This window comes from Podarcis gaigeae (assembly GCF_964106915.1).
Source record: "Podarcis gaigeae genome assembly, chromosome: 11".
In the NCBI taxonomy this organism is placed as follows: domain Eukaryota; kingdom Metazoa; phylum Chordata; class Lepidosauria; order Squamata; family Lacertidae; genus Podarcis; species Podarcis gaigeae.
Genome location: NC_139687.1, coordinates 181,453 through 207,866, shown reverse-complemented (window position 1 = coordinate 207,866; position 26,414 = coordinate 181,453). Strand labels below are relative to the sequence as shown.

Genomic DNA, 26,414 nt, shown 5'->3' with positions numbered 1-26,414 from the left:
AAGGCTGGCAGCTACTGGGGTAAGCCAGGCCGAGGTTGGTGGGGTAGTTCCCTATTCACCCTTACAGACCAGTCTCCACTCTGGTTGCATGGAGTGAGGGTGGTTGGGCTCAGCTTAGGGGGGGAAGGATACATTTTCTGGGAGCGATTGGACCTGGTCTTTGATCAGCCTGAGAATGGTGCTTCTTCTGGTAGAGGTGGGCCAGAAAGTTTTATAAGACCAGGGGAGTGGTGGTTATTACTAGGAGGACTGGGGATGGGGCTTTTGCTGCTGGTCTCTGCAGCAGCACCTTCTTTCCAAGGCCATGCATGGGCAGAGTGAGATGGGAGCAGCACATGGACTCAGTGGTGCACTGAATGAGGGACTTTGAATCCTAGCAAGATGGAGGTGCTGTGACTGAGTGGGTGGTCACAAACTCTGGATAATGGGTGATTTTTTTTGCTTTGGATGGGGTTGCACACTCCCTGAAAGGTTCGTAGTCTGGGACTGCTCCTGGCTCCATCTTCGTTACTTCGTTGCATATGACCTCAGTGCCCAAGAGTGCCTTTTACCAGCTTCAGCTGGTGAATTAGCTACAGCTGTTTCTGGACTGAGGTAGCCTGCCCTAGAAGTTGCAAGTGGCGCAAATTTTCACTCACTGGGGCAGGATTTCACCAACACATTACTCTGCTGTTGAAAAAATTACACTGGCTGACAAGTAGCTACAGGGCTAAGTTCAAGATGATGATTTTGGTGTATAAAGCCCTATATAACTTGTCTGACCCCTTATATTCGCAACCACTTGCTGTGCTCGGCAGATGATGGCCTGCAGATTCCATCTTATCAAGAGGTCCATTCTACATGGTGTAGGAATTGCACCTTTAATGTCGACACACCTACTTTTTGGAATATCTCTCACGGAATATTAGGTGCCATCTCTTCCAACAAGTCTTTTTACTGCAATATCTTTCCCAGTTTGCATCTATACTGGAATAGTTTTAAATACTATTTTTGAATGTTTTATTGCTTTATCACTTGTTTGCTGCCCTGGGCTCTTAAAAAAATTAAGTACAAGCATCCATAATTGAATTGTACAATAAAAACAAACCCGTTGAACAACATTGAAGTAATTAAAGCAGGAGGCAAGAGACCAAGATAATATCTGTGTAAGCAGATGCATCCACAAAAGACAGTGAAATGCCCATACAGAGGGGGCTTCTCACATTACAGCCTTCTGGAATACTGGTGCCACGGGGGGGGGGGGGCGCTTCCATATAACCAGAAGCCAATAATCATTAGGCCATGGCAAGACCAACCCAGTTCTACTTGTTGATCTTACTACCCTTACCAGGCCAGTCTTTCAGGTGATCTGTTCTAGAATTCTTTAAAGCTTTGTATGTAAGTAACAAGACATTAAAAATTGCTCAGTGGCTAAGAGGCAGTCAGTGCAGATCCATTAGCATGGGTGTGAAAAGTGCCCTGTAAGCAGCACCACTAACCAGCTGGCCCATAGCATTCTGCACCATCAGCAGGCTTTGGATCAGCTGCAAGGGAGACCCTGCAAGGGAGACTACGCACATTGCAATAGTCTAAACATGAAGTTGCCTCTGGTGATACAAGCACCAGCAACTGAGGCTAGTATAAATTGAAAGATCTTCATGCAATTTATCTATTTTTTTAAAAAAACACCCTAGCCAGTAAGCTACATCCCATCTTATTACAGTGGGTGCCTAAGCTAATTGTTGGTATTCTAAGTTTTGAACTGGATACCAGTCCATACAGTAGATGTTAAGCTGCTGCATTACTCCGTGCCATTTTCCTTACCAACTAAACTAACTTCCCTGTATGGTGATCCTATAACAGGCCACTGGCGGCCAGCCCTCCCCCCACCCTGTATCTAGATCTACTTAGCAGCAACCTTCAATGTTGTTTACTAGGCTTTACTGACCATTGGTCACTGAGGATGCTCCACCCAGCCCAAAGGTTCGATACCTAGAGTCACAAAGGAAAGGTTTTGCCTGCACAACACATACCGATTTGAATCCGTAGCCGATTTGAATCTAGCACCCAGTGCGGCAAAGGCCCTTCATTTCCAGATCAGCTCCTGACTCTGGCTGAACACTGTTAATGATGGAGGTGAACACTGAGTGCACGAAAGAGCAGCTGCCATTCATTTTGAGGAGATTCCATATTTCTGAAGATTATGGCTTCCTCCTTCCAAATCCACTGGTAGGAACATGGTGGCTGCATGAGATGCTTGGAGCAGGAGGGGGTTGCGGTGTGTGTGTAGCAGGTAGGGAGAGGAGATGATCAGAGACCTACAGGGGATTGACATGCATTTTACCAAATTCAATCACTAATGTCTCCTCACAGGATTGTGAGAAAAGGCAGACTGGGAGGTTGGCTGGAGTAAATGACCAAGGCTTTTAAGGGAGAAAGCAACACTTCAGGAGGAGCCTAAGCATGCTGACATTCTCAGTTGGGTTAACAGTGGAAACAAAATGCAGCAGAGAATGTAAATGTGTGGTTACCCTGTTCCCCTAACCCCAGATTTTATTTTTCATTTATTTATAAAAAATGTGGGTTTATATAGTTGGTAGAGCATGAAACTCTTAATCTCAGGGTCGTGGGTTCAAGACCCACATTAGGCAAATGATTCCAGCACTGCCGGGGTTTGGCCAACTCAATTATACATAAAACCAATACAATAAAAACAATATAAAAAGTTAAGAGCAGAAACCAAAGTACTATTGTTGAAATATATATTCTTCATAAGCGAGGTGGAATAGAAAAGTTTTCAGCAGGCATTATTATTATTATTTTATTTATTTATATCACAGGACTGTTTACAGTATAAAACACATAAATACATAACATAGGGCTTATCACACTTACCTTTCCTCCCCTCCTTCCAGGCACTTGTCCATACTTAAAAGCTCTGTTTGTGAGCATGGGTTTGTTTTTTTCCTCCCTGAAGCTTTCCGCATGAAAACCCTCTCTATAGTGTTCAGTTGGAGCAAACATAAATTAAAGTGTGCCATTTGCTCTGATTGAGCTTTAAAGAGTGAGTTTTTGTGGGAAAAGCTCTGCAAATGTGTATTCTTTCCACATTTGTTCAACAATCAATTCTTCATGGAGAATTGTAGCTTTGGTAAGGGAAAAGGGGCTCCAAACTATTCTCAGCACCCTTAACCAACTACAACTCTCAGAATTCTTTGGGAGACCCACACCTGTTTAAAGTGGTGTCAGAATGATTTAAATGTATGGTGTGAATGTGGCCAAAGTACACAATGGAGTGCTTGCATATGTCTGGTGGCTGGTGATCTTTGCCTTAGAGGGTTAAAAAGCAGGTGTGCTGAGTAGTGTGGGCTGAGGGGTCTTCAGCTCCCCCCAAAAATTCAAGGAAGCCCAAATCCTGTGGCCACGCTTCTCCTCCTCTCCACCTGATGTTGCACAAGCTGAAAGAGGCTGAGCACAGAGCACAGCTCCTTGCTGCTCAGGGAGAAGGAGCCCAACTCTGCTCTCCCCCTTCCCTACAAACGCTGGCATCATGGCAGCAGGAGTGGGACGCCAGCCCAGCTCAGCGTGCCAGTGTTCACATGCTAGGCAGGGGCAGGACGCATCACGGGATGCACACACCCCCAATGTGGGGGGAAGTCGGCATTCCGTCACAAAGTATGCAGGTAGGGTAGGTATGTATGGTATTTTACTTCACAGTGAATGGTCCTCTGTTGGCTGGTCCCAGTCTGGTTTAAAGATTGAAAAGCCATAAGAAGGGAGTCAAAGGGCCTTGAAGTTCCCCATCAAGAGTGAGTACCTGGACAGCAGACTGAGCAGGTACACAAGTGACCTGGTCACTAGAATCATAGAATCATAGAGTTGGAAGAGGCCACAAGGGCCATTGAGTCCAACCCCCTGCCAAGCAGGAAACACCATCAGAGCACTCCTGACATATGGTGGTCAAGCCTCTGCTTAAAGACCTCCAAAGAAGGAGACTCCACCACACTCCTTGGCAGCAAATCCCACTGTCGAACAGCTCTTACTGTCAGGAAGTTCTTCCTAATGTTTAGGTGGAATCTTCTTTCTTGTAGTTTGGATCCATTGCTCCGTGTCCGCTTCTCTGGAGCAGCAGAAAACAACCTTTCTCCCTCCTCTATGTAGGGGGAGGTGAAATGTATTTCTATTTCCATTTTAGCAAAAACAAAAAAAAATCCTTCCAGTAGCACCTTAAAGACCAACTAAGTTAGTTCTTGGTATGAGCTTTCGTGTGCATGCACACTTCTTCCGATACAGTTATTTCTAAATGTGTATCTACATACAGTTATTTCTAAATGTGTATCTACATACATAATTTAGCATATGCAAATTTTGTGTGAGTCTACCTCCTGTTTTTTTAGCAATGCATAAGTTCTTGACCTATGCACAGCTCTGTTTTCATCTTTCTGGCCTATATCAAAATCCACAATGAACTAGTTTTCCTGATTGATGATAATTGGTTCTTCTTCTTATCAGAAAGATCTTCCTCCTTTCTATAGCCCTTGGATGGAGATCGCTCACAGCCTGCCTCACCTTATTGAGAACCATCAACTTCGCTCACAGGTGAACAAGGTATTGCATTTCCCATCCCATAGAGGGTTGTGAGGATAAAATAGTGAGGAGGGGAACCCCATGCCACCTTGAGTTCCTTGGTGGAAGTAGTCGGGATATAAATGAAATGCTAGAGGAACATGCCAGCTAATCAAACTCTGGTTAGCTTCACTCTTCCTTCTACGTTTTAGGTCAAAGTGTCACTTTTCATTATTAGCCTCAAAGCAATGCATAGACATTTGTGTGCTAATCCTTGTTGTTGTTGTTTTAAAAAATAAGTATAGATGCAGATGTGCTTCTTAGTCTGATGCAAATTAAAAGAACCAATTGCTGCCATATCTGCAATGCAGGGTGAAATCCTCTAGAGGTCACTAGTGCTGTAGCAGAGAAACAACCTGCAGCCCATGCTCTTAGGCAGGCTTCCTCAAACTCAGCCTTCTAGATGTTTTGAGACTACAACTTCCATCATCCCTGACCACTGGTCCTGCTAGCTAGGGATCATGGGAGTTGTATGCCAAAAACATCTGGAGGGCTGAGTTTGAGGAAGCCTGCTCTTAGGAATGGGGTGTTATAATATCATGATACAGGTATTTAAGGCTGCTGCATCAGGTGGTCAGCTGAAAATGAGAACAGATCTCCTGCATTCTTCATAGTGGTATAGAAGGGGACATTTCAGCCAGAGGAAAAGCTACCTGCGCGGGTACCCGGAGTGACGTGTGTCCCAGTGGGCATGGTGTGCACCCCAGGGGATGCCACCGATCGGGGGTGGGCATTTTGTCATCCCCCCTTTGGAATGGTACCCAGGGTGGCCTGCCCCCCCGCCAGAACACCCCTGATTTCAGCAGGTCTAGCTGCTCTTGCACAAGCTGCACCTGCTGAAACGACCTTTTCTACACAATTATTAGGGATGTGGGACTTGCCTAGGACTTGCTGATCAGAAGGTCAGCAGTTCGAATCCCTGCGACGGGATGAGCTCCCGTTGCTCGGGTACTGCTCCGGTGGGAAGGTAAACGGCGTTTCCGTGTGCTGCTCTGGTTTGCCAGAAGTGGCTTAGTCATGCTGGCCACATGACCCGAAAGCTGTATACCAGCTCCCTCACACAATTATTAAAGGTGCAGGAATCTAGTCCTCTTTCCCCCACCAAGTCAATCTACTTTTAAGCAACCTTCTACATGGTTGATAGAATTTAATGTCTGGTTCTAATATGTCCATATATTGCTTCATCTCTTTCAAATTTGTTATTCGTTCTTAGATGAATGTGTGGTTTTACTCTATTGAAAATTGTGCAAGAGGACTGACGAGCAGGTTCTGTCAGTAGTTGGGGATCTGTGGTGTTCAGTAGTTGGGGACTAAGTCAGGACTACAGTAATTTACACATGCAAAACACCGCTCAGTGTTGCAGACATCAAGTGATGAATGTGTACATGTGTCAGGTCTGCCTCTAGATCCCAGCTCACAGAGGACCAACGCCCGGTGGATATAATGTACAAAAGTCTTTATTGAAGTTTAGTTTCCATTTCAAAGCTCTGGGCGCGCAGACCCACGTCTTGACGCTAGACCGGCTAAGTCCCCTCTGACTCACTGCTCCACCCACACCAGTTTAAGATTCTAGCCCGGCTCCACCTCTTACGCTGTTCTTTCCTTCGCTGGGTCCTTCTGCCCTCTGGGGTTTCCTCCTTCCTGGACTCCTCTGACGCTGAGCCCCCTGAGTCTTGTCCCTCCCTCCGGCGGGCTTTAGGACCTGGCTCCCTTCCCGGGCTCTGACTCACTGCTCCACCCACACCAGTTTAAGATTCTAGCCCGGCTCCACCTCTTACGCTGTTCTTTCCTTCGCTGGGTCCTTCTGCCCTCTGGGGTTTCCTCCTTCCTGGACTCCTCTGACGCTGAGCCCCCTGAGTCTTGTCCCTCCCTCCGGCGGGCTTTAGGACCTGGCTCCCTTCCCGGGCTGCCCGCTGTGCCGCGCTCCTGTACATTTAAACTTGGCGCACCCGCCCAGCCGGTGACTTTCCTTCTGACCGTTGCCCCGCTTCCTGATGTGGGCGTTGCCAAACCTGACTCCTCTCCTCCCTCTGGTGGTGAGGACACTGGTCCCGACTCCTGGGACTCCCCCTCCCCACTGCGCTCTGGTGGAGACGCTGGTCCTGATCTCCAACTGCTGCTCAGGGACTCCCCGCTGGCCCCTTCCTCCTGGGGCTTCCCCCCTGGAACCCCCCTCGCTCTGGCCACCGGCGCTCCCTTCTGTGAGTCCTCCGATTCACTAGAGAGGCTTGTGGAATAACTCTGGCCACTGTCACTGCCTGCGCCCCCCTCGTACTCCTCCTCCTCACTCTCCATTTGCTCCCCCTCCTGTGTCTCTCCTTCTGAACCCCTGACATCCATCCCCCCCTCGAAGCCCTCCCTTCCCCCCTCCCCCTCTTCAGGTGCGGGTTCCGGGTGCTCTAGAGTTGTCGGGGTGAGTTCAGGATACAGTTCGTCCCCCGAGGCGTGCAGCCATCGTGATAAGTCCGGAAAGTCCTCCATGGGCTCGTCGACTGCGATTCCCTCCGCTTCCATCTCCTGGGCGGTGTGTTCGAAAGCTGAGGCCGCCCCCAAATCACTCAAAATCCCTTCTCCCCGTTGCCTGAGGTGACGCCACTTCCCAGGGTCCCTCCGGCATGTCTCTGCGCCATCCCACTTCGGGTTGGTCCTCCCACCAATAAGATCCCCCCGTGCCAAAACCTGAGAGCGAGCCCTCTGGGGAGCTGCCTCCCGGAGCCGAGTCCTCCGCTGACGAGAAACCCCGGAAAGTGCTGGCCGAGAGTGTGGGTGTGAACAGACAATCATCAAAAAAGCCCGCCGGCATAGGCTTGTGCGGGAAAAGTGTATGGAATTCTTCCTTGAGCAACTGCTCCTCCAATGCGTAATCCGGCACCCACCTGTTGGCGCTGGCCGGGGTGTCCTCTGTGGCGAGAAGATATTCAATCCCGTCCTCCCCCCACCTTGAGTCTAAAATCTCAGTGGCTTCATTAAGCGTCCCTGCTCTCGGCGACCCTCCTTTTCTGGGTGCTTCCCTGAGCGGGTCTGGTGCTGTCCCTGGTGCCTGAAACCTGTGGGGCTCTTTGTAGGGTGTGAGCACTGATCTATGAAAGACCGGGTGCATTCTGGACCCCTCCGGGAGTGTTAACCGGAAGGCCACTGGGTTGATCTGCGCCTCTACTTGGTAAGGCCCTAGCTGCTTGTGCCCGAGCTTCTTCTTGGCCAACGATCTGGCCGGAACTGCCTGGGCTGCTAACCAGACCCAGTCTCCCACCCGAATGTCTTCCCCAACCCTCCTGTGTCGGTCTGCCTGCACTTTGTAAGCCTGTTTCGCCATCTCTAACTGCCTCCTGAGCTGCTCGTGGATCTCCTGCAACTCCGCTGCCACGGCCTCTGCTCCCTGCGGCTCCCCCTCCCTCACTTTCTCTAAACCCGGGAAGGTTCTGGGATGCCGCCCATTGTTGGCGAAAAACGGTGTCACCCCCGTGCACACATGTTTCGTGTTGTTGTAGGCAAACTCGGCTAGCGGTAGGTACTTCCGACACCCAGGTCGAGGGCTGCTGGTTCGCGTAGCATCTCAGGTACTGCTGCATGATGACGTTGACTCTCTCTGCCTGTCCGTTAGTCTGCGGGTGTCGCGCCGACGCCAGGCTGACCTTGACGTTCAGGAAGCCCATCAGCTTTTGCCAGAAGTTGGAGATGAACTGGCGCCCCCTGTCGGACAGGATGGACCGTGGGAGGCCGTGCACCTTGAACACGTGGTCTATAAACAGCTTGGCAGTCTGCTCGGCTTTGGCCACCTTCGCGCAAGGAATGAAGTGGGCCATCTTGGTGAACAAGTCTACTACCACGAGTACTGCCGTCTTGCCTCTCGAGCTGGGCAGATCCGTGACAAAGTCCAGGGCCACCCTTTCCCACGGTTCGAACGGTGTCTGTAGCGGTTCCAACAGGCCCGCCGGCGGCTGGTGTACTGGTTTGGCCCTTTGGCAGGTGTCGCACCTCTTGACGTATTCCGCGACATCCCCCCTCATCTTGGGCCACCAAAAGTCTCTGGCTACTAGGTCCACCATCTTCTCCTTGCCGAAGTGTCCCGCGCTGGGCGCGTCGTGCAGCTGTTGCAGGACCCTCGCGCGGAGGTTGTCTCCCGGCACGTAGAGGGCTCCTTTGCGGATGAGCAGGCCGTCGCGTATTTGGAAGTCGTCGTCCCTCGCCGTGCCGCTACGCAGCTCCTTCATATTGGCTCGCGCGAAGGAGTCCGTCTGCAGCGCGCGACGCACCGCGTCCAGGTCCACCGTGGCTGACGCGCATGCCCACGCCTTGGGTGCGAAAATATGCTTGGCCGCCGCCGGCGCCTCTTCTTCGAGATACTGCGGTTTCCTGGACAGCGCGTCCGCCATGATGTTGTTGTTTCCAGGGATGTATTCTATTCTGAAGTCGAAATCTGCAAAGAACTCCGCCCAGCGGATGTGTCTCTGGTTCAGGAACCTCGCCGTGCGCCAGTACTCCAAGTTCTTATGGTCTGTACGGACCTGCACCGTGTGTTTGGCCCCGACGAGGAAATGCCGCCACGCCTTGAAGGCTGCATGTATGGCCAGTAACTCCCTGTCCCAGATGGTGTAGTTCTGCTCCGACTTGCTGAGTTTCCTGGAGTAGAAAGCGCACGGCCTCCAGTCCCCCTGGTGGTCTTGCTGCAACAGGACGGCCCCCACGGCCCTATCTGACGCGTCCGTCTCCACTCTCATGGGCCTGCTGGGGTTCACGTGTAGCAGGTGTTCCTCGGACGCGAAGAGGTGCTTGAGCTTCTGAAAGGACTGCTCCACCTGCTCCGTCCAGATGAACTTCTTCTTCTTGGAACTGAGGGTGTCAGTGATGGCCGCTGTCTGCATGGCGAAACCTTTGATGAACTTGCGATAAAAGTTGGCAAAGCCGACAAACCTCTGGACTTCCTTCCTATTGCGTGGGCTCTTCCAGTCCAGCACTGCCCGTACCTTGGTACTGTCCATGGCGAGTCCCTTGTCGGACAGTTTGTAGCCCAGGAAGTCCACCTCCGTCTTGTCGAACTGGCACTTCTCCAGCTTGGCGTAAAGCCGGTGCTCCCGCAGCCGCTGCAGGACTTCCCTGACATCTCTCTCGTGAGCCTCCGGCAACTCCGAGAAGATGAGGATGTCGTCCAGGAAGCAGACGCACTTCTTGTAGAGAAGACCCGCCAAGACATGATGCATGAATGCTTGAAAACAGTGGGAGCCATTTTGTAATCCAAAAGGCATAACTCTATATTCATAGGTGCCCAGCGGCGTAAACATGGCCGTTTTCCACTCGTCACCTTCCCTCACGCGAATGAGATTGTACGCTCCGCGCAGATCCAACTTGGTAAAAATGCGCCCCTTCCGCACCGTCGCCAGCAGGTCATCGATCTTGGGCATAGGGAAGGCTGAGGGCTTAGTTTTCGCATTTAAGACGCGGTAATCAACTACAAGCCTCTTTTGGGGCGTGTCCCGCTTCTTTACAAAGAATACAGGGCTGCCCCCCACCGCCTTGGACTCTCGGATGAATCCCCGCTTCAAGTTGTGATCTATGAACTCCCTGAGCTCCTGCAATTCATCCTCAGACATGGAATACAGCTTCCCCGTCGGGAGCGTCGCCCCCGGCAGGAGGTCAATCTTGCAGTCGTAGGGTCTGTGGGGAGGCAGCTTGTCCGCTTCTTTCTCGCATAAGACCTCCAAAAACTCTTTGTACTTGTTAGGTACCGCTTGCAACATGCCCAAGTTCAGCTGTGGTCCATCCTCGTGCTCCTCATCGTCCAAGTCAGCCAGGATGCAGTGTTCTGCGCAGTAGGAGGAGCCGAAGGTCAGTTGCTGCTGGTACCAAGCTAATACCGGGCTGTGCCTATCCAGCCAACTCATTCCCAACACTATGGGCGTGTCTGACAGGCGGGTGACGTTGAAGCTGATGACTTCGCGGTGATTACCAATGCGCATCACCATTGGCGGCATCTGCTGTAGCACTTGCCCTCCCAGTAGCTCCCTGCCGTCCACCGTGACGACGTTCAGAGGTACCGTCGCTGGCAGAAGGACTATGCCATGTTGCTGGATGAACTCCATGCCTATAAAATCTGCATTGCTCCCAGAGTCAATGGTAATGGGGATTTCCACAGTGAGCCCATTGGGAAGTTGAAGGGATGCGGTGAGCTGCACTACTGGTTTGGGTGGGAGGGGGTCTGTGGGCTGTAACATTACTGGGGATTGCTTCACTGACTTGTCTGGCTGGCCCCCAGTGACTCCATTTCCAGCCAGACAGTGGAGTTTTCCTGCTGTGATTCACTCTGCTGAACTGCTTCTGTTACTGTCGCTGCGGCTGCAGTGTGCTTGTGAAACCGCTGGGGACACTCTTTCGCCATGTGCTGAGCACTGTCGCAGATGTAGCACTTCCTGGTCCCTCTAGGAGGCTTCATTTTGACTGCTCCCGGCGTTAGGGCTCCGGCTGTGGACTGAGCCTTAGCACCACCTATCTCCATCGGCTCCTCTCCTCCTCCCAGCGGAGGCATGGATCGAGCGCGCACCGCTTCCTTGGGAAAGGGGGGCGGTCCTCTCGCTGGCGTGCGTCCCCAATGCTCTTCCTCCTTGTCCCAAGGGCGTCCTTCCAGCCTAACCCCAATCGTGAGTGCCCTCTCCACAACGTCTTTGGTGGTTTGGGGTCTCTCTCCCCTTGCAATTTCGTCTTTCACAGCTCCGTTCAGCCCCTCCCAGAACAGGTCTCTGACGGCAGACGATTCTCTCTCCCAGCCCATTACATTCACCAATGCAAAAAAGCGTGAATGATATTGCCTTACAGTGGCTCTGCCTTGCCTTAGTCCGTGAATCTCTTTCCTAGCGATATCCACATCAATCTCAGACAAAAAACACGCATCCATCACTTTAAGGAAGGCACCCGCATTTTGGAGGGCTGGATCCTTATCTCTCCAGAGATTGCGCAGCCAGGATTTAGCCTCTCCCCGCAAATGCGATACTATAAATCCCACTTTCTCTTCCTCTCTTCTAAAGTCTTTCTCCAGCAGTTGCAGTGCATATACTACATCTGCTCTGAAGTTAGGATACTGCTGCAGGTTCCCATCGAAATGCGACACAAGGCTCCCTCCTCTGTTCCCCAGCCCAATCCCCTCTGGTCTGGCGGCCGGTAGCCCTTGTGCAGTCAGCACTTCTAACCTGGTTCGCAGATCCTGGCAGGCAGCAGCTGCTTCCTGTTCCTTCTTTCTGGACGCCAAAATCTCTGCGTTTAGCTGCGTCATGGCATTTTGCAAACTTGCTACCTTCTCTTCGGTAGTCATTTTTCAGGTATTCGTGAGCTCGCGAAGTACCAATCTTCACCCCTCACTGCTTTCCCGCACGTCACGAGGTGATAAAATTGGTGCGGAGAGAGGGGACTTACTGTCAGGTCTGCCTCTAGATCCCAGCTCACAGAGGACCAACGCCCGGTGGATATAATGTACAAAAGTCTTTACTGAAGTTTAGTTTCCATTTCAAAGCTCTGGGCGCGCAGACCCACGTCTTGATGCTAGACCGGCTAAGTCCCCTCTGACTCACTGCTCCACCCACACCAGTTTAAGATTCTAGCCCGGCTCCACCTCTTACGCTGTTCTTTCCTTCGCTGGGTCCTTCTGCCCTCTGGGGTTTCCTCCTTCCTGGACTCCTCTGACGCTGAGCCCCCTGAGTCTTGTCCCTCCCTCCGGCGGGCTTTAGGACCTGGCTCCCTTCCCGGGCTCCCCGCTGTGCCGCGCTCCTGTACATTTGAACTTGGCGCACCCGCCCAGCCGGTGACTTTCCTTCTGACCGTTGCCCCGCTTCCTGATGTGGGCGTTGCCAAACCTGACTCCTCTCCTCCCTCTGGTGGTGAGGACACTGGTCCCGACTCCTGGGACTCCCCCTGCCCACTGCGCTCTGGTGGAGACGCTGGTCCTGATCTCCAACTGCTGCTCAGGGACTCCCCGCTGGCCCCTTCCTCCTGGGGCTTCCCCCCTGGAACCCCCCTCGCTCTGGCCACCGGCGCTCCCTTCTGTGAGTCCTCCGATTCACTAGAGAGGCTTGTGGAATAACTCTGGCCACTGTCACTGCCTGCGCCCCCCTCGTACTCCTCCTCCTCACTCTCCATTTGCTCCCCCTCCTGTGTCTCTCCTTCTGAACCCCTGACAACATGAATTCTGAGCTAATGGCTTATGGCACTTACGATGGAAAGAAGCAGCAGTTTCACCAACTACATAACAATATTTTTTTAAAAAAGCTTTCTGTAACCTGTAACTGTCTTAACAGATGCCTCTGCTAAGCAGCCAGTATCTCAAAGGACACAGAGAACTGTATCTAGCCCACTTGGTCCTTAGCTACATCACAATGAGCTACGTTTGGCAGGATGGTGAAAAAGGGACTGCAAAGGTACTGTCCATGCCCATTTAGGGATGTTGAAGAATTTGATCTTCCATACATCCCAAACTCATCTGTGGATTGGAAGTTAGGACTAATTCACATCATGCATTTAAAAGGCTATGATGTCACTTTAAACAGTTATGGTTTTCGCCAAAGAATTATGGGAGCTGTAGTTTGTTAAGGGTGGAGAAAATTGTTCAGAGACCCCTGTTCCCTTTCCAATTCCCAAGGTGGTTTAACAATGAATCCCTCTTCATAGTGAACTCTGTGACTCCAGGACCTGGGGAAGAGCTCAAAGGAGCACGGTGTCCTCACCAACACTCTCTTTTACCTGGAAGTGGTCAGGTGGGAAATGCAAACTGGGAAATTTTTGAGGCTCCACCTGATCTTCTCTGATATTTTGTACAAAGTGAAAAATAGGGTTGATGTTAGATGTTAGAGAGTTGGGTCTTGGAGTCCAGGCAAATGCCCAGGTTTGTCTCCACAAGGAGCTGGCACTGTCCTTTTCCCAGCTGTTCCTGGGTTCAAGGTTCTAGCTGCCCTGAAATATGACATCATTCATATATTAGAGTGGATTTGCGAAGAGCTTTTATTCTCCCACTTCTTCCAACAAGCCTTGATGGGGAGCAACTGTGTAGCTCAGTTTATAGAGTCTGAAAGATGCTACAGTACTGCATGGGTGAGCCTAAGCTGCACAAGCAACCTAGTCACTTGTTTTTTTTTCCAAATACATTTTTATTAAGGTTATACACATAACAAACATACAACCAAATACAAAAGAAAAAATTGTAACAAAAAAGAGAGTCAAGATATACAAGCCAACTTTTTCCTCTCTCTAACTATACAAAGATAGATTAATCTGGCTATTTCACAAAACAGTAAAAGATTAAAAAAAAAAAAACACCCACAGAAACCGCCTCCTGGACTTCCTTCCATCCTTTTGGTAAGTATCAAATATCTGCTTCCAATTACGTATTTGATTTTTAATCTATAGGCCTAAATTCACACGCTGGTAGTATTTGTTCTGACCCCGCCAATCACATTAAGCATTTATTCCAATATAGTTCCAGTATTTACTCCAATTTTTCAGAGATTTCTGTTCATCGTGGTCTCTTAATTTACCTGTTAATTTATCAAGCTCAGCATATTTTATCATTTTAATTTGCCAATCATTTATATTGGGGATAGTTTCCACTTTCCAATATTGTGCCAATAAAATTCTCGCTGCTGTGGTGGCATAGAGGAATATCGTTCTATCTTCTTTCTTAATATCTTTACCCGTCATTCCCAGCAAAAAGGCTTCGGGTCTTTTGGGAAAAGTGTATTTAAATATTATTTTAAGCTCATTGTAAACCGATTCCCAAAAGCCTTTCACCTTTTTGCATGTCCACCATAGATATAGGTCACCCTCCACCTCCCCACATTTCCAGCATTTCTTATCTTTTAGTCTATACATTTTGGCCAACTTCACAGGGGTGTGGTACCACCTATATAGCATCTTCCAAACATTTTCTCTCAGAGACATACATGCTGTAAACTTTATGTTACAATTCCACACTTCCAGCCACCTTTCAAAATCGATGTTATAACCAAAGTCAATTGCCCATTTAATCATTGCCTTCTTCACCTCCTCGTCCTTTGTATACCACTCTAAAAGTATGTCATAGATTCTAGATAGGGTTTTGTTTTTACCTTCTATTACTTCTACATTGAATTTTGATTTTTTGTCATCAAAACCCAACTTCTTCTTGTCCTCTTTTAGCAAATCATTCACCTGGTGGTATTGCAACCACCCAGTGAATAGATTTTTTATCTCTTCATAAGGTCTAAGTCTTGGCCCTTGGTCTGTTTTTCTTACCATTTCTTCATAGGTGGCGTTTTTCCCCTCCATGTTTGTTTTCTTCACCGTTAAAGCCTCAATTGGTGAGATCCACCATGGGGTCTTTCTTTCAAGGAGATTTTTATTCCTTGAAAGTATAAAGGTCCTCTAAAAATATGATTTAGAAAGCTCTTGTGGGCCTTCACTTTCCCATACCAAAGGTACGAATGCCATCCGTACCAATTATTAAAGCCTTCTAAATCCAGTAGATCTCTATTCTCCAGTTTTATCCAATCCTTTAACCAAAGTATGCAGGCCGCTTCATAGTATAGACTTAGATCCGGGAGAGAAAAGCCCCCTCTTTCTTTTTTATCTATCAAAATTTTCATTTTTATCCGTGGCCTTTTCCCCTGCCAGATATACTTTGCCAAGACTCTCTGCCACTCTTTGCATTGTTTTAGGTCTTTAAGTATGGGGATGGTCTGGAATAGAAATAGCATTCTAGGCAGAATATTCATTTTGACAACAGCTATCCTCCCCAAAAAGGAGAGTTTCATCCTCCCCCAAAATTCCATGTCTTTCTTTATACTCCTCCAGGTGACATCATAGTTATCCTTATATAAATTTATGTTCTTAGCTGTGACCCATATCTCAAGATACTTCACTTTCTTAGCTACTGCAATTTCCGTCCTTCTCTCTAGATCTATTATTTCTTCCTTTGTTAAATTTTTAACCAACGTTTTGGTTTTATTTTTATTTATCTTAAGTCCTGCCACGGCTCCAAATTCGTCAATCTTTAATAAAGCTTCTTTTACACTCTTTTTTGGGTCTTCTAAAGTTAGTACGATGTCATCTGCAAAGGCCTTGATTTTATATTCCCTCTTTCCTACCTGCACTCCTTTTATTTCTGTTGCCCCCCTCAGTCTCTCATTCAATATTTCTAGTACCGTTATAAACAGTAAAGGAGACAGGGGGCAACCCTGTCTAGTTCCTTTATATATACCAAAATATTCTGTTGTGATGTTGTTTATTACCAATTTTGCCTTCTGTTCCTTATATATTGCTTCTATCCCTCTTCTAAATTTCTCTCCCATTCCCATCGTTTCCAGACTTTTCTTCAAGAACTCCCATGAGATGTTATCAAACGCCTTTTCAGCGTCTATAAATACCAAGGCCGCTTGTCTGTCTATATTCATATCCAAATATTCAATAATATCTATCAGATTCCTTACATTTTCCCTTAATTGCCTCCCTGGAAGGAAACCCGTTTGTATTTTGTTGTTCAAAACCTTTTTTAGTCTTTCTGCCATTATATCTGTGAATAATTTATAATCATTATTTAATAATGAAATTGGCCTATAGTTTTTCACTTCCAGGGTATCTGCATCTTTTTTAGGAATCAAGGTAATATATGCTTCCTTCCAGGTGTTCGGGATCCTTCCTTCCTTTAATATATTATTCATCACTTCTCCTAGCACTGGGGATATTTGGTTACTTAGTGTTTTATAGTATTTGGCCGAAAGGCCATCTGGCCCTGGGACTTTCCCACTTTTCATCCTTTTAATAGCCTTTTTTATCTCTTCTTGAGTAATAGTCTGGTCTAATATCTCATTTTCTTCTTTTGAAATTCGTTTTAGGTGATGCATTTGCAAAAAGTGGTCTATTTCTTGCTTTGTTTCCTTTCCTCTTTTATATAAATCCTTGTAATATTTTTGAAATATCTTTCTTATCTCTTTTGGCTCTTCCACAATCCTTTCTCCTTCCCTTATCTAATCGTATTTTGTTTTCTTCTTTCTCTTATTTGCCATGCCAGGTATTTTCCTATCTTATTTGCTGACTCAAACGTTCTCTGATTCATCATTTTAATTTTCCATTCTACCTCTTGGTCGATTATTGTAGAAAATTTAGCTTGTAATATCTTTATATTCTGTTTTGCGATCTCCTCATTGGGGTTGATAGTCAACTTTCTTTCATTTTCCATAATCTGTGTTAGGATCTGTTCCTTCTTTGTCTCTTTTTCTTTTCTTACTTGACTATTTTTCTGTATTAAGAAGCCCCTCATAACTGCCTTTCCTGCGTCCCACACAGTCTCTATAGCAGTTTCCCCATTTAGATTCCATTTAAAATAGTCTTCTATTGTCTCTATTGCCTTATTTACAATCTTCTGATCATTAAATAAAAATTCATTCATTCTCCATCTAACCGTTCGGATATCCCTACCTTTTAGCTCAATGGAGACCGCATTATGATCAGATATAGTTCTTGGAAGAATTTCCGATTTAGTTAGATTTTGAGTTAGTTCCTTCGAAATCCAAATGCTGTCTATTCTTCCCCAACTCTGATTTGGGTTTGAGAAGAAAGTATATTGTTTTGTAATGGGGTTTTTAAGTCTCCACGCATCAATCAGTCCCAGATTGCTTACCATATCAAAGAAGGATCTCGGTATTTTACCTTCCTTCTTCTCATGTTTTTCTGTTGACTTATCTAGGTTTGGGGACACCACCCCGTTAAAGTCACCCATCAATATCATTTTTTGGTCCGTCCATTCCATCAATTTGTCTCCTAATTCCAAATAAAAGGCTGATTTTTTATCATTTGGAGCATATATTCCCACAACAATTATTTTTTCTCCCTGAAACACCATTTGAACAATGACTACTCTCCCTTGGTCATCTTTGTATAATAATTGTGGATCATATTTTTCCTTTATGTATATTACCACCCCTCTTTTCTTCACTCTATCTGATGTCACAAAATCTATTCCCAATCTCTTATTGCTTAGTAATCTCTTATGCTTATTTATTATGTGCGTCTCTTGGAGACATATTAAATCACAGTTCTTTTTCAGTAATATGTGTGTAATCTGATTCCTTTTATTTTTATTGTTCAATCCATTCACATTCCAGTTTAGTATTTTTAATGCCATCTGTTATATACTATTTAATTAACTTATTAAACCTATATACAATTTAGTGTTCTTTGTCTCCTTCCTCTAGTTCTTCTCTTTCTCCTATTGAGCTCTCCTCTCTTTCTTCTTCTTCACTCCCTCCTTTTTCTTCTCCTTGCTGGTTCTCTACCTCCTCCTCCCCCATCATTTTCCCCAGGTCCTTCTCGTATCTCCTTGCAAATTTTTGAAGTTCTGAGATAGTGGACAGTTTAAACTTTTTTTCTTTGAAATAAAATGAAATACCTTCCGGAAACTCCCATCTATACAAGATCCCATTTTTCTTCAGTTGATTTGTTAATTTTTTATATGGGTCCCTCCTTCGAAGAAATCTCGAAGGAATCTCTTTGTAAATAATAATTGGGTTTTCTTCAATATATAACCTTTTGACATAGTTCTGTTTCAAAATTTCGTTTCTTATCTCCAATGAGTTAAACATGGCTATTACATCTCCTGGCAATTTTTTCCCTCTGGCCTTGGCCGATTTTGTTCTTATTCGAAATATGTTTACCAAGCAATGGTTTATCTCTTCTTCTTTTCTATCTAGCCATATTGCCAGCTCTTTCACCACTTTAACTCTAATATTCTCATTTAGATCCTCTGGTATTCCTCTAAGTTTTAGGTTAGATTGGTTTTGTCGCAACTGCGTCATAGCCATGTTGTCCAACAACTCTTCCTGTGTTGCTCCTATTTCTTTAACTTCTAATCTAATCCTGTCCATCTCTTTCCTACTGTCTTTCGTATCCTTTTGAACCCTTTTCACTGAATCCTCCAAAACCTTAGCTTTTACCGAGAGATCCTTAACTTTCCCTTTCAGTTCCCCTACCACTTCCTCCAATTTTTTGTCTAGAGTATCTTGTACCTCCATCAATTTTCTCTCAATATACTGTTCATTATTTTTAAATTCCTTTCTTATTTCGGCCATCAAGCTATCATAATCTCTAATTTCTCTTGCCTCCTTCCCCTCTTCTTGTCTTGATGGCCTCCTTTCCACTGGTGTTGCCACCCCCTTCTTAGAACCGTTCGGCATTTGTATATTTAAGTTTAGTTCTTCCTAGTATACTGTATAATGTAATATACTATGTGGGTAAGATATAGAGGTAACAAGGTTAACAAGGTTAACGTCTCTCAGATATTACAACAGGATTCCAAAATTGACTAAATTGGTACAGCACAAAAATTAACCCTTAATTAAGATCAGATATTAATAATACAGTTTTAACTGTACCTAAATTCAGACACGTATTTGAATCTCAGAGTCTTATAATTAAATGTAGTAAACACCTGAACCTCCAGAAACACTTCCAGATTCAGGGGGTTCTCAAACTCATGAGCAAGGTCCTGCGAAAACTCATGAGCAAGGTCCTGCGAAAACGTATTCTTTAACTTTGCATCCCGGGGTGTATGTCTCTTTAAATCCTGAGGAATCAAGAGAATCACAGCTGTCTCTGAAGCTCAAGAACGTATCCGGTTGGGGATGAAGAAGGCGGGTCCCCTTTAACTCACTCAATATGGCAGTCCTTTCACAGTCTCACCATCTTTAAGCAAACTTTAAACAAACTTTAAACACAGTCTCACAGTCCCTGTCTTTAAACACAGAGTGCTGCTAAGGCACCTATATTCCACACTCCGTTTAAGTCCCAATTCTCCCCAATCCTGAGGTTTAAAAGCAAAAGTCCTCCACCGAAACCTGTGTTGGCTAAAGCGCTCTCCGTCCCGATGAAACAGAAAAGTCTTTTTCCCCTCTCCCTAGTCAATATAATAGTTCAACTGTTGCCTTGCCTCTGACACTTTATACTTTGCATCTGAGGTCTTTCCACCACACACTCACTGGCAGCTTGTTTCCTCTTTTCCTCTTTTGTTTCCTCTCTGCCACCGTCTTGCTATACTTTCTTTTCACCTTACCGCCAGGAATGGACTCCTCCTCCTTTTCACCAATTATTTCTTCTCCGCTGGGTTCTTATCAAAACATTCCTTTAATCTTATCTAAGTAATTTCCAATATTTCTTTTGTCCCCACTGCTTTTTCCACAGTGATTTCCACAGTACTTCCCAGCTTCTCCGCTGTTGTTGGAGGTCCGCCGCTTTCCCTCGGAGCTTGAGGCTTCACAGCATGGAGTCTGTTGCCTCCCCTTTACACTGCAGCTCCAGCCTTGTTAAACGCCGGCAACACAGGCGAGCACAGGCAGCGTCGCAGGGTACCTTGTCCCGCAGGATTCCCTCCTGTGGTTTCAGGGTTCACGTAGCCTTCGCGACCCCTCTAAATCTCCATGCTGTTCGAGACTCCCCCATAGGAGTTATCTCGCACTCCTTTTCTGCGGCCGCGGCGTCCCGGAAGTCCGCAACCTAGTCACTTGTAGGCAGTAGTAATAATGAAACAATGAATAATTCAACAGCTGTACCCCAGAGTCTGTTGCCACATCATACTGTGATGAGGGTGCAACACTTGGAGCAGGTATGTCTGGCTGCATGTTTCAGGATTGCTCCAATAACATTGCAAAGCACATTTAGCTAGAAACACTGTAAAAGCTTCGAGGGGCAGCACAACAGTGCAGCATTCTCATGATAACATGTTTAACTAAACAGCTACATCTTTGGGGGAGCATGAATTGGCTTTCTGTCATTTTGATTTCCAGGTCTTGCCACAAAACCTTGCCATCCCCTTCGTAGAGATTTCTCGGGTGTTAGGATTACCTCCAATCCTGGTTCATGCAGATTTTCTTTCCAGTAAACTGGAAGAAAAGGAATCCTTGTGGGGGGGGGAGGACACCTGGGCCTTAATGGATAGAAAGTTGGTGCCGTCAGCCTGAGCTACACTCCTTAGGTCAACTGACACACACAACTAATACGGCTTCATCAGATGAAGGGTGACCAGATGGACAGAGGACGCAGGCTGGCTCCTGCACCTTCGATAGATGCATTGAAGAAATTTGTGCATGTTTAGCATAACGACACTGTTGGATGTTCCAACTACTTTTTTAAAAAACAGAAAAATAGTATGATTTTAATTTTTTTTCACATTGTCAAGTACACATTACAACATCACAGATTCCTATACCACTATATTGTTTTTGTCTTCAAGTTTGAAAAGTGTCCAGAATGAGGGACACAGAACAATATATTATGTTATTAAGTTATTGTATTTGTACCATTGTGCCATTTAAAACATGGATCTGAGACATCTATTTGATAGCATTGTTAATCAAATAAAAATTGCCTGTAACAAATATCACATTTGTTTTTGTGCCACTGCTGCAAGCAAGACAGGGCATTTGGGGAGATTTTGGTTTTCGGGGGGGGGGGAGTGCTATTATTTGGACTGGACTTTGCTCAGCAACTGACTTGGATCTTTCCTTTCCATGTGTGTTTGCTGTTGATAACCCAATCTGTCAAAAGGCCTCTAGAAATTGAGTAAGTATTCGGGAAATGATGTTTGCCTTTCTCGTTCAAAGTCTGCTGAGGTCACTCTTCAGACTGCTTGAAGTTAAACAGCTGCAACAGTAGTTTATATCTGAATGCTTCTGAGAAATATTCTTTCTGCATTTGTGTCTCTATAGATTTATTACATTTTAATCCCAAGGTGCTCAGGCTGAGTTATTTTCCATTCATATCCCTAAAACAACCTTGTGAGTTTTGTGACCTGAATCCAGTTCTCTTTGGTTCCAACCCAATGTTTTTTAACATTACAGTACACTGGTCGAAAACAGTTTGTTTGGCTGTTTTATGGGCACTATGCTCTGCTTAATTTAGTAAGCCAAATTTAATTTTCTAGGTAAGTAAAACCTCTCACCAGACTACAGCTCAGATATAATTTTGTGGTGCAGTATTGTTTCTCCACCAGCATTCTGGTGTTAGCCTTGGGTGGAGGGTTTATTTTTAGTATAAGGTAGATAGAAATCTACAACATTACATAGCTGCGATGTTCCCTTTTGCCACCTCATCCTCTCATTGCTTACACTGACCTCTGCAGTAAAAAATATCTAGTCCCAGGCCAAACTTGGTCCAACAGGCCCCCTTTTTGGCCCATGGGGCTGTTCCCCCAAAACCGTGTCCCCTGCCCCTCAGCTGACATCATATATCATGGATAGGCAAACTAAGGCCCGGGGGCTGGATCTGGTCCAGTTGCCTTCTGGATCTGGCCCGTGGACGGTCCGGGAATCACCGTGTGGATCGGTGTGGATCTGATCGTTCGGGCTGCGCCAGCGCATGCATTCAGTGGCGCCTCCTCCCACCCTCCTCCTGGCTTCTCCCTGCCCTGCCTAGAGCTGAGAGGAAGGGGGCTGGGCTTTGTTGGTGCCAGCAGCAGCAGCATTAGCGCTTGAGCAGCCACCATTGTAAGCAGGCTCAATTCGGGCTTTGTTGCTGTCAGCTCCTCTCCGGAGCCCTTTCGCGCGCCACTCATCGCCCCACCACTGCCAGCCCCTGTCACTCGCAAAACGCAGGTAAGCAACCATGAGGGCTCATCTGGTGCTGTGGAGAAGGGAGGGGAGAGTCAGGGGGGGTGCTTACCTCAGTAGAACGTGTCCTATAGCTCTTGCATAGAATGCTGTGTCCTTTTATTTAAAATTCATCTCTGGGTTATTTGTGGGAATTTGTTCTTTTTTTTCTATTTTTCAAAATATAGTCCAGCCCCCCAAAAGTTCTGAGGGACCTTGCTGAAAAAGTTTGCTGACCCCTGTCATTTATGATGTCAGGTGTGGGGCAGTTAAGAGTTGAGGTTGTCAAAAACAGGAATGAATTGCCCATGTGTCAGCTGGTTCGTGGAGAGTTCAGTCTTGCTCCGAGGGATGACCCACCAGTCAATCAACTGATGTGAGGTGGGGTGTCTTGGACAGACATTTCTCTCTACCTTTGACTTTCATAACAGTCTCCCATGCCCTAGCACTTAATATCTAAAATTGTACTGTATTTTCTAGGCTTTCAATTCTGCCTTCCCCACAGGAATCTGGAACCCATCATTTGCTTGCCTGGTGGAGCAAGCCTCAGGGGCTTCATTCTCGTCACTTTTCTGGTTGAGAAAGCTGCCGCACCTGGGATCAAGGTAAGGTCTGTCCCAAATTATTTGGCATCTTTTTCTTGGGGTGCCTTATGAGCAGAGATGAAAAAGAAATCTGATTAAGTTAGCATTTGAAGACAAATCTACCAAATACACACTTTTTGAAATAATATGCAAACCAAAACATAGGTGTTCTTTGTGCACACTTCTTCGAATTTTGTAATGCACTTCTCCAGTCAAACAATGTTTATAAAAATGCATTATATTATTGCTTGCAAAAAAGTGTGCATTAGTAAAAACTACAAGCCAAAGTATGTTTCTTAGGAGATACTAGCACCAGAATGCTGAAGAATTTTCATGAGCTTTTTTTAAAAAAACCAAGAAATCTTCATTGCGATACAAAGACAAAACTGTTGCAAAATCTTTCCTGGGGCTTTTATGGTATCCCATGCAGCGATATTCCTTCTTAATTGCAGAAGTCTTGGGAGTGTCAGTCACCTGCCTGTCCTCAAACTTGCCTCTTTTTTAAAAATGCAGTGGTTAATAACTTAATTAACCTCGGGTTAATAGATCCGTTCTAAACCTGAAAACGTTCTTAACCTGAGGTACCACTTAAGCTAATGGGGCCTCCCGCTGCCGCTGCACCGTCGCGTGATTTCTGTTCTCATCCTGAAGCAAAGTTCTTAACCTGAGGTACTATTTCTGGGTTAGCGGAGGCTGTAACCTGAAACGTCTGTAACCCGAGGTACCACTGTATATTTTTATTAAAAATTTCTTGGTTTACACATGTGCAATGTCTGGTTTTTTTAAAGTTACGTTTTCTACAGATCAGTTTCATTTGCTGAGACATTAGTGTTATGTTAGGAAGAGAAGGGGGAGGGGGAATGGTGAGTGGGTTGGGGTTGGGTGGCAATGCCTCTATTCTACTTAGTGTATGTGTGGGGTTTTGTGTCAGCGTCACTTGTGTGGGTTCTCTTTACTATTTGCTTGTATTCCTTTGGTGGTGAGAGAGTTGGCCTACAGTGTGGTTGGTTATAGTGAAATTTGTTTTTGTGTGTGAGGTGTGTGTGTGTTTTTGGATCAGGTTAGCCAGTTTGTTGGTTAGTTTTTCTAGTAAGCCTGTTTCTCATACTATTTGATACCATTGGTCTAGGAGCTTCCTCAATCTGCTCCCTGGCTGCTGTCAGTTATACAAATATAAACTCTCTCCCTCCCCTGCTCTCACCTTTAGGTGGCAGTGCAAGGATTTCCGCTTGTGCAACAGCACTTCCCCCCATTCCCAGCTCCCATGTGCACCCCTGCCCTCTCCAAATCTGCTCGGGGGGTGTGTGTGTTTGCGTGCTCTAGAATAAATTCAAGGGGAAGTGAGAAGAGGGGGAAGTTTCCATTGTGCAAGCGAAAGTCCTTGCACTGATAGCATGAGTTACTTAGCTCTACATTGGATGCAACTGTTTCTTTTTAAACCAGACATAGACTTGACTTTACCTACTTAAAATAAAGCACAACTTTTTTGGCCCTGGAAGCACATCAGGAAAACTAAGAAACTATTATGGGTGCCACAGTTTACCACTTTCTCATAAGAGGAGCTGGCAATGCTTAGACCCACCCACCCCGCAAAAAAGCTAGCAAAATTCCTATGCCCCCCACCACAAAGCAGTGTCTGCCCTCCCCCTCCAAAATAGATGCCCCCCAAGCAACCAGAAGAAGCCCTTGCTTTATTTTTCAGGGCTCTGAACAAGCTCCGTGTGGTGCTAGGGAGCCCATAAGTGCCAGCAAAAAGTGAATTGAGATGTCACTATCCTTCAAAATTCACACTTCTCTAAATTTTGAGATGCAAAATTTTGAGATGCAACTCTCCAAACAAAAATGTGTTTCACAAAGTTGTGAAAATACACGAATGTGTATTCTGAAAACAAAGGTGTTTGTGAAAATAACTTACAAAAATGCATTATATTAGGGGAAATTGCTTGCAGAAATTACCTATATTAGGGGAAATGCTCATTTAAATGCTGACTATTTTAAAGTCAACAAATGAATGAAAACTGCACATTCCTTGCATGATAAATCCATCATCCTGAAAGATTGATAGATGAAACCAGAGGCCATTCTTCTCAATTCTTGGTTTTAAGTGAATTTAATTGCCCAGTAAAGGATTTCTCCCTGCTTTGTTTGACTAATCAAGTCTTCTCATGGAGAGGGCTTTTTGTTTCATATCTAATCTGAACAAGAGGCGAAATGAATTAAAACATTACAGTCTAGATTCCACAGCTAGTATGTGCACGCACCATGTCATGTCATCAATGATAAAGTGGGGGGGCTGACCTGCCCCTCAAATTTTATTCAAGTTGGCAACCCTGGCTACAGCCTTTCCTCCAATACACTTGTTCCCCCCGTTAGAGGTGGGTTTGAGACCCTAAAAATAAAATCTAAACAAAATTGATGAAGCAGTGAGAACAGGTGTCCCAAGTAGGCACACCCAGTTTTGGCACAGCAGTGGGGCTAATCTGAAAGCTCTTTTGCAAATGGAAAGCTATTCTTTTCCAGACATTTAAGAAAGGTATTGATGAATTAATGGTTTAAAAGATACAGAGCTTTAAAAGCATTATTTTTTAAAAAAAGTGAACAGCCCATCTTAAGTAAGCAATTGAACCAAACTTTAATTTTCTGGTATTTTTAGCAGTCATTCAAATTACAAAAATAGGATTCTGCAACAACAGCACATGCCACAGCTTTGGAATCCATTGTCGGTTCTTAGAATATAGGAAGCATATCAGAACCATTAGTCCATCTAGATAAAAATTGCCAACACTTACTGGCAGAAGCTTTCCAGGCAAAAATCATTACCAGTCCTACCAAGAGATGCTGGGGATTGAATCTGGGATCTTTTGCTTGCAGAAGTAGTGAGCTGCAACACTTCCCCCTCTTTTACATGTGCATACAGATCCTCACTATGGTAGGTATCTAAGTCCTTCCCCCACTCTTAAAACAAACAACTTATTAATATTGAACAAAACTATTAAACTGGCAGCTTTCTTTCTTTCTATATGCCCCCATTTTGCATGCAAATTTTGCTGCGTTCTTCCCTCCGATGTCACTCCAGCGCCTGGTGACCCCAGCACATGCACTTTTCCATCCACCCACCCCACTAGCAAATTGTCCTTTATTTGCTCTTCTAAATATGGCAACCCTAACCTAAACTTAAGCTGGCTAGGTTATATAGCAGCCATAAAGATGTCCATACTCCCCCAATTCCTGTTCTTGTTTCAGACCTTACCTGTACTTATCCCCCTTTCCCAACTGTCTCACTGGCTTCACTTACTTAACAATTTTATTTTTGGAAGGAGAAGCAGAGTGACATGTCAGACTTTATATTGTCCCAAGACCAATGGAGGTCTCAGGGCCCCAGGGCACCATTAAAGCAAATGGTGCACACAAGCCTTGCCTTTTCTTAAAACTTCCTGTGCACACACCACAAAAATAAAGAATCAATTTTTACAACTAACTCCAAAGAAGCAATTAAATATACGTGATGTTAATAGGAATATCAGCTTCCTAACAATTATAAATCTATTTAACACTGGGTAATCTCCATAATGTACAATCAGGATCACTTAAAACGCTTTGCAGATTATTTTTTAATTCTAACTTTTTCTAGCATGGT

The 26,414-nt window shown here is 45.7% G+C and overlaps 1 protein-coding gene across 1 annotated transcript; it reads left to right on the top strand.

Moving 5' to 3' along the window:
- Window positions 1-1,576: 1,576 nt before the first annotated feature.
- LOC310827629 (indoleamine 2,3-dioxygenase 2-like) lies at window positions 1,577-20,567 on the top strand (the record flags this gene model as incomplete). The annotated part of the gene is made up of 4 exons (XM_083703789.1): window positions 1,577-2,208; window positions 4,492-4,587; window positions 12,885-13,004; window positions 20,394-20,567. The coding sequence occupies exons 1-4, from the start codon at window positions 2,107-2,109 to the stop codon at window positions 20,565-20,567; spliced, it is 492 nt and encodes a 163-aa protein (XP_083559915.1). The 5' UTR covers window positions 1,577-2,106.
- Window positions 20,568-26,414: the final 5,847 nt, after the last annotated feature.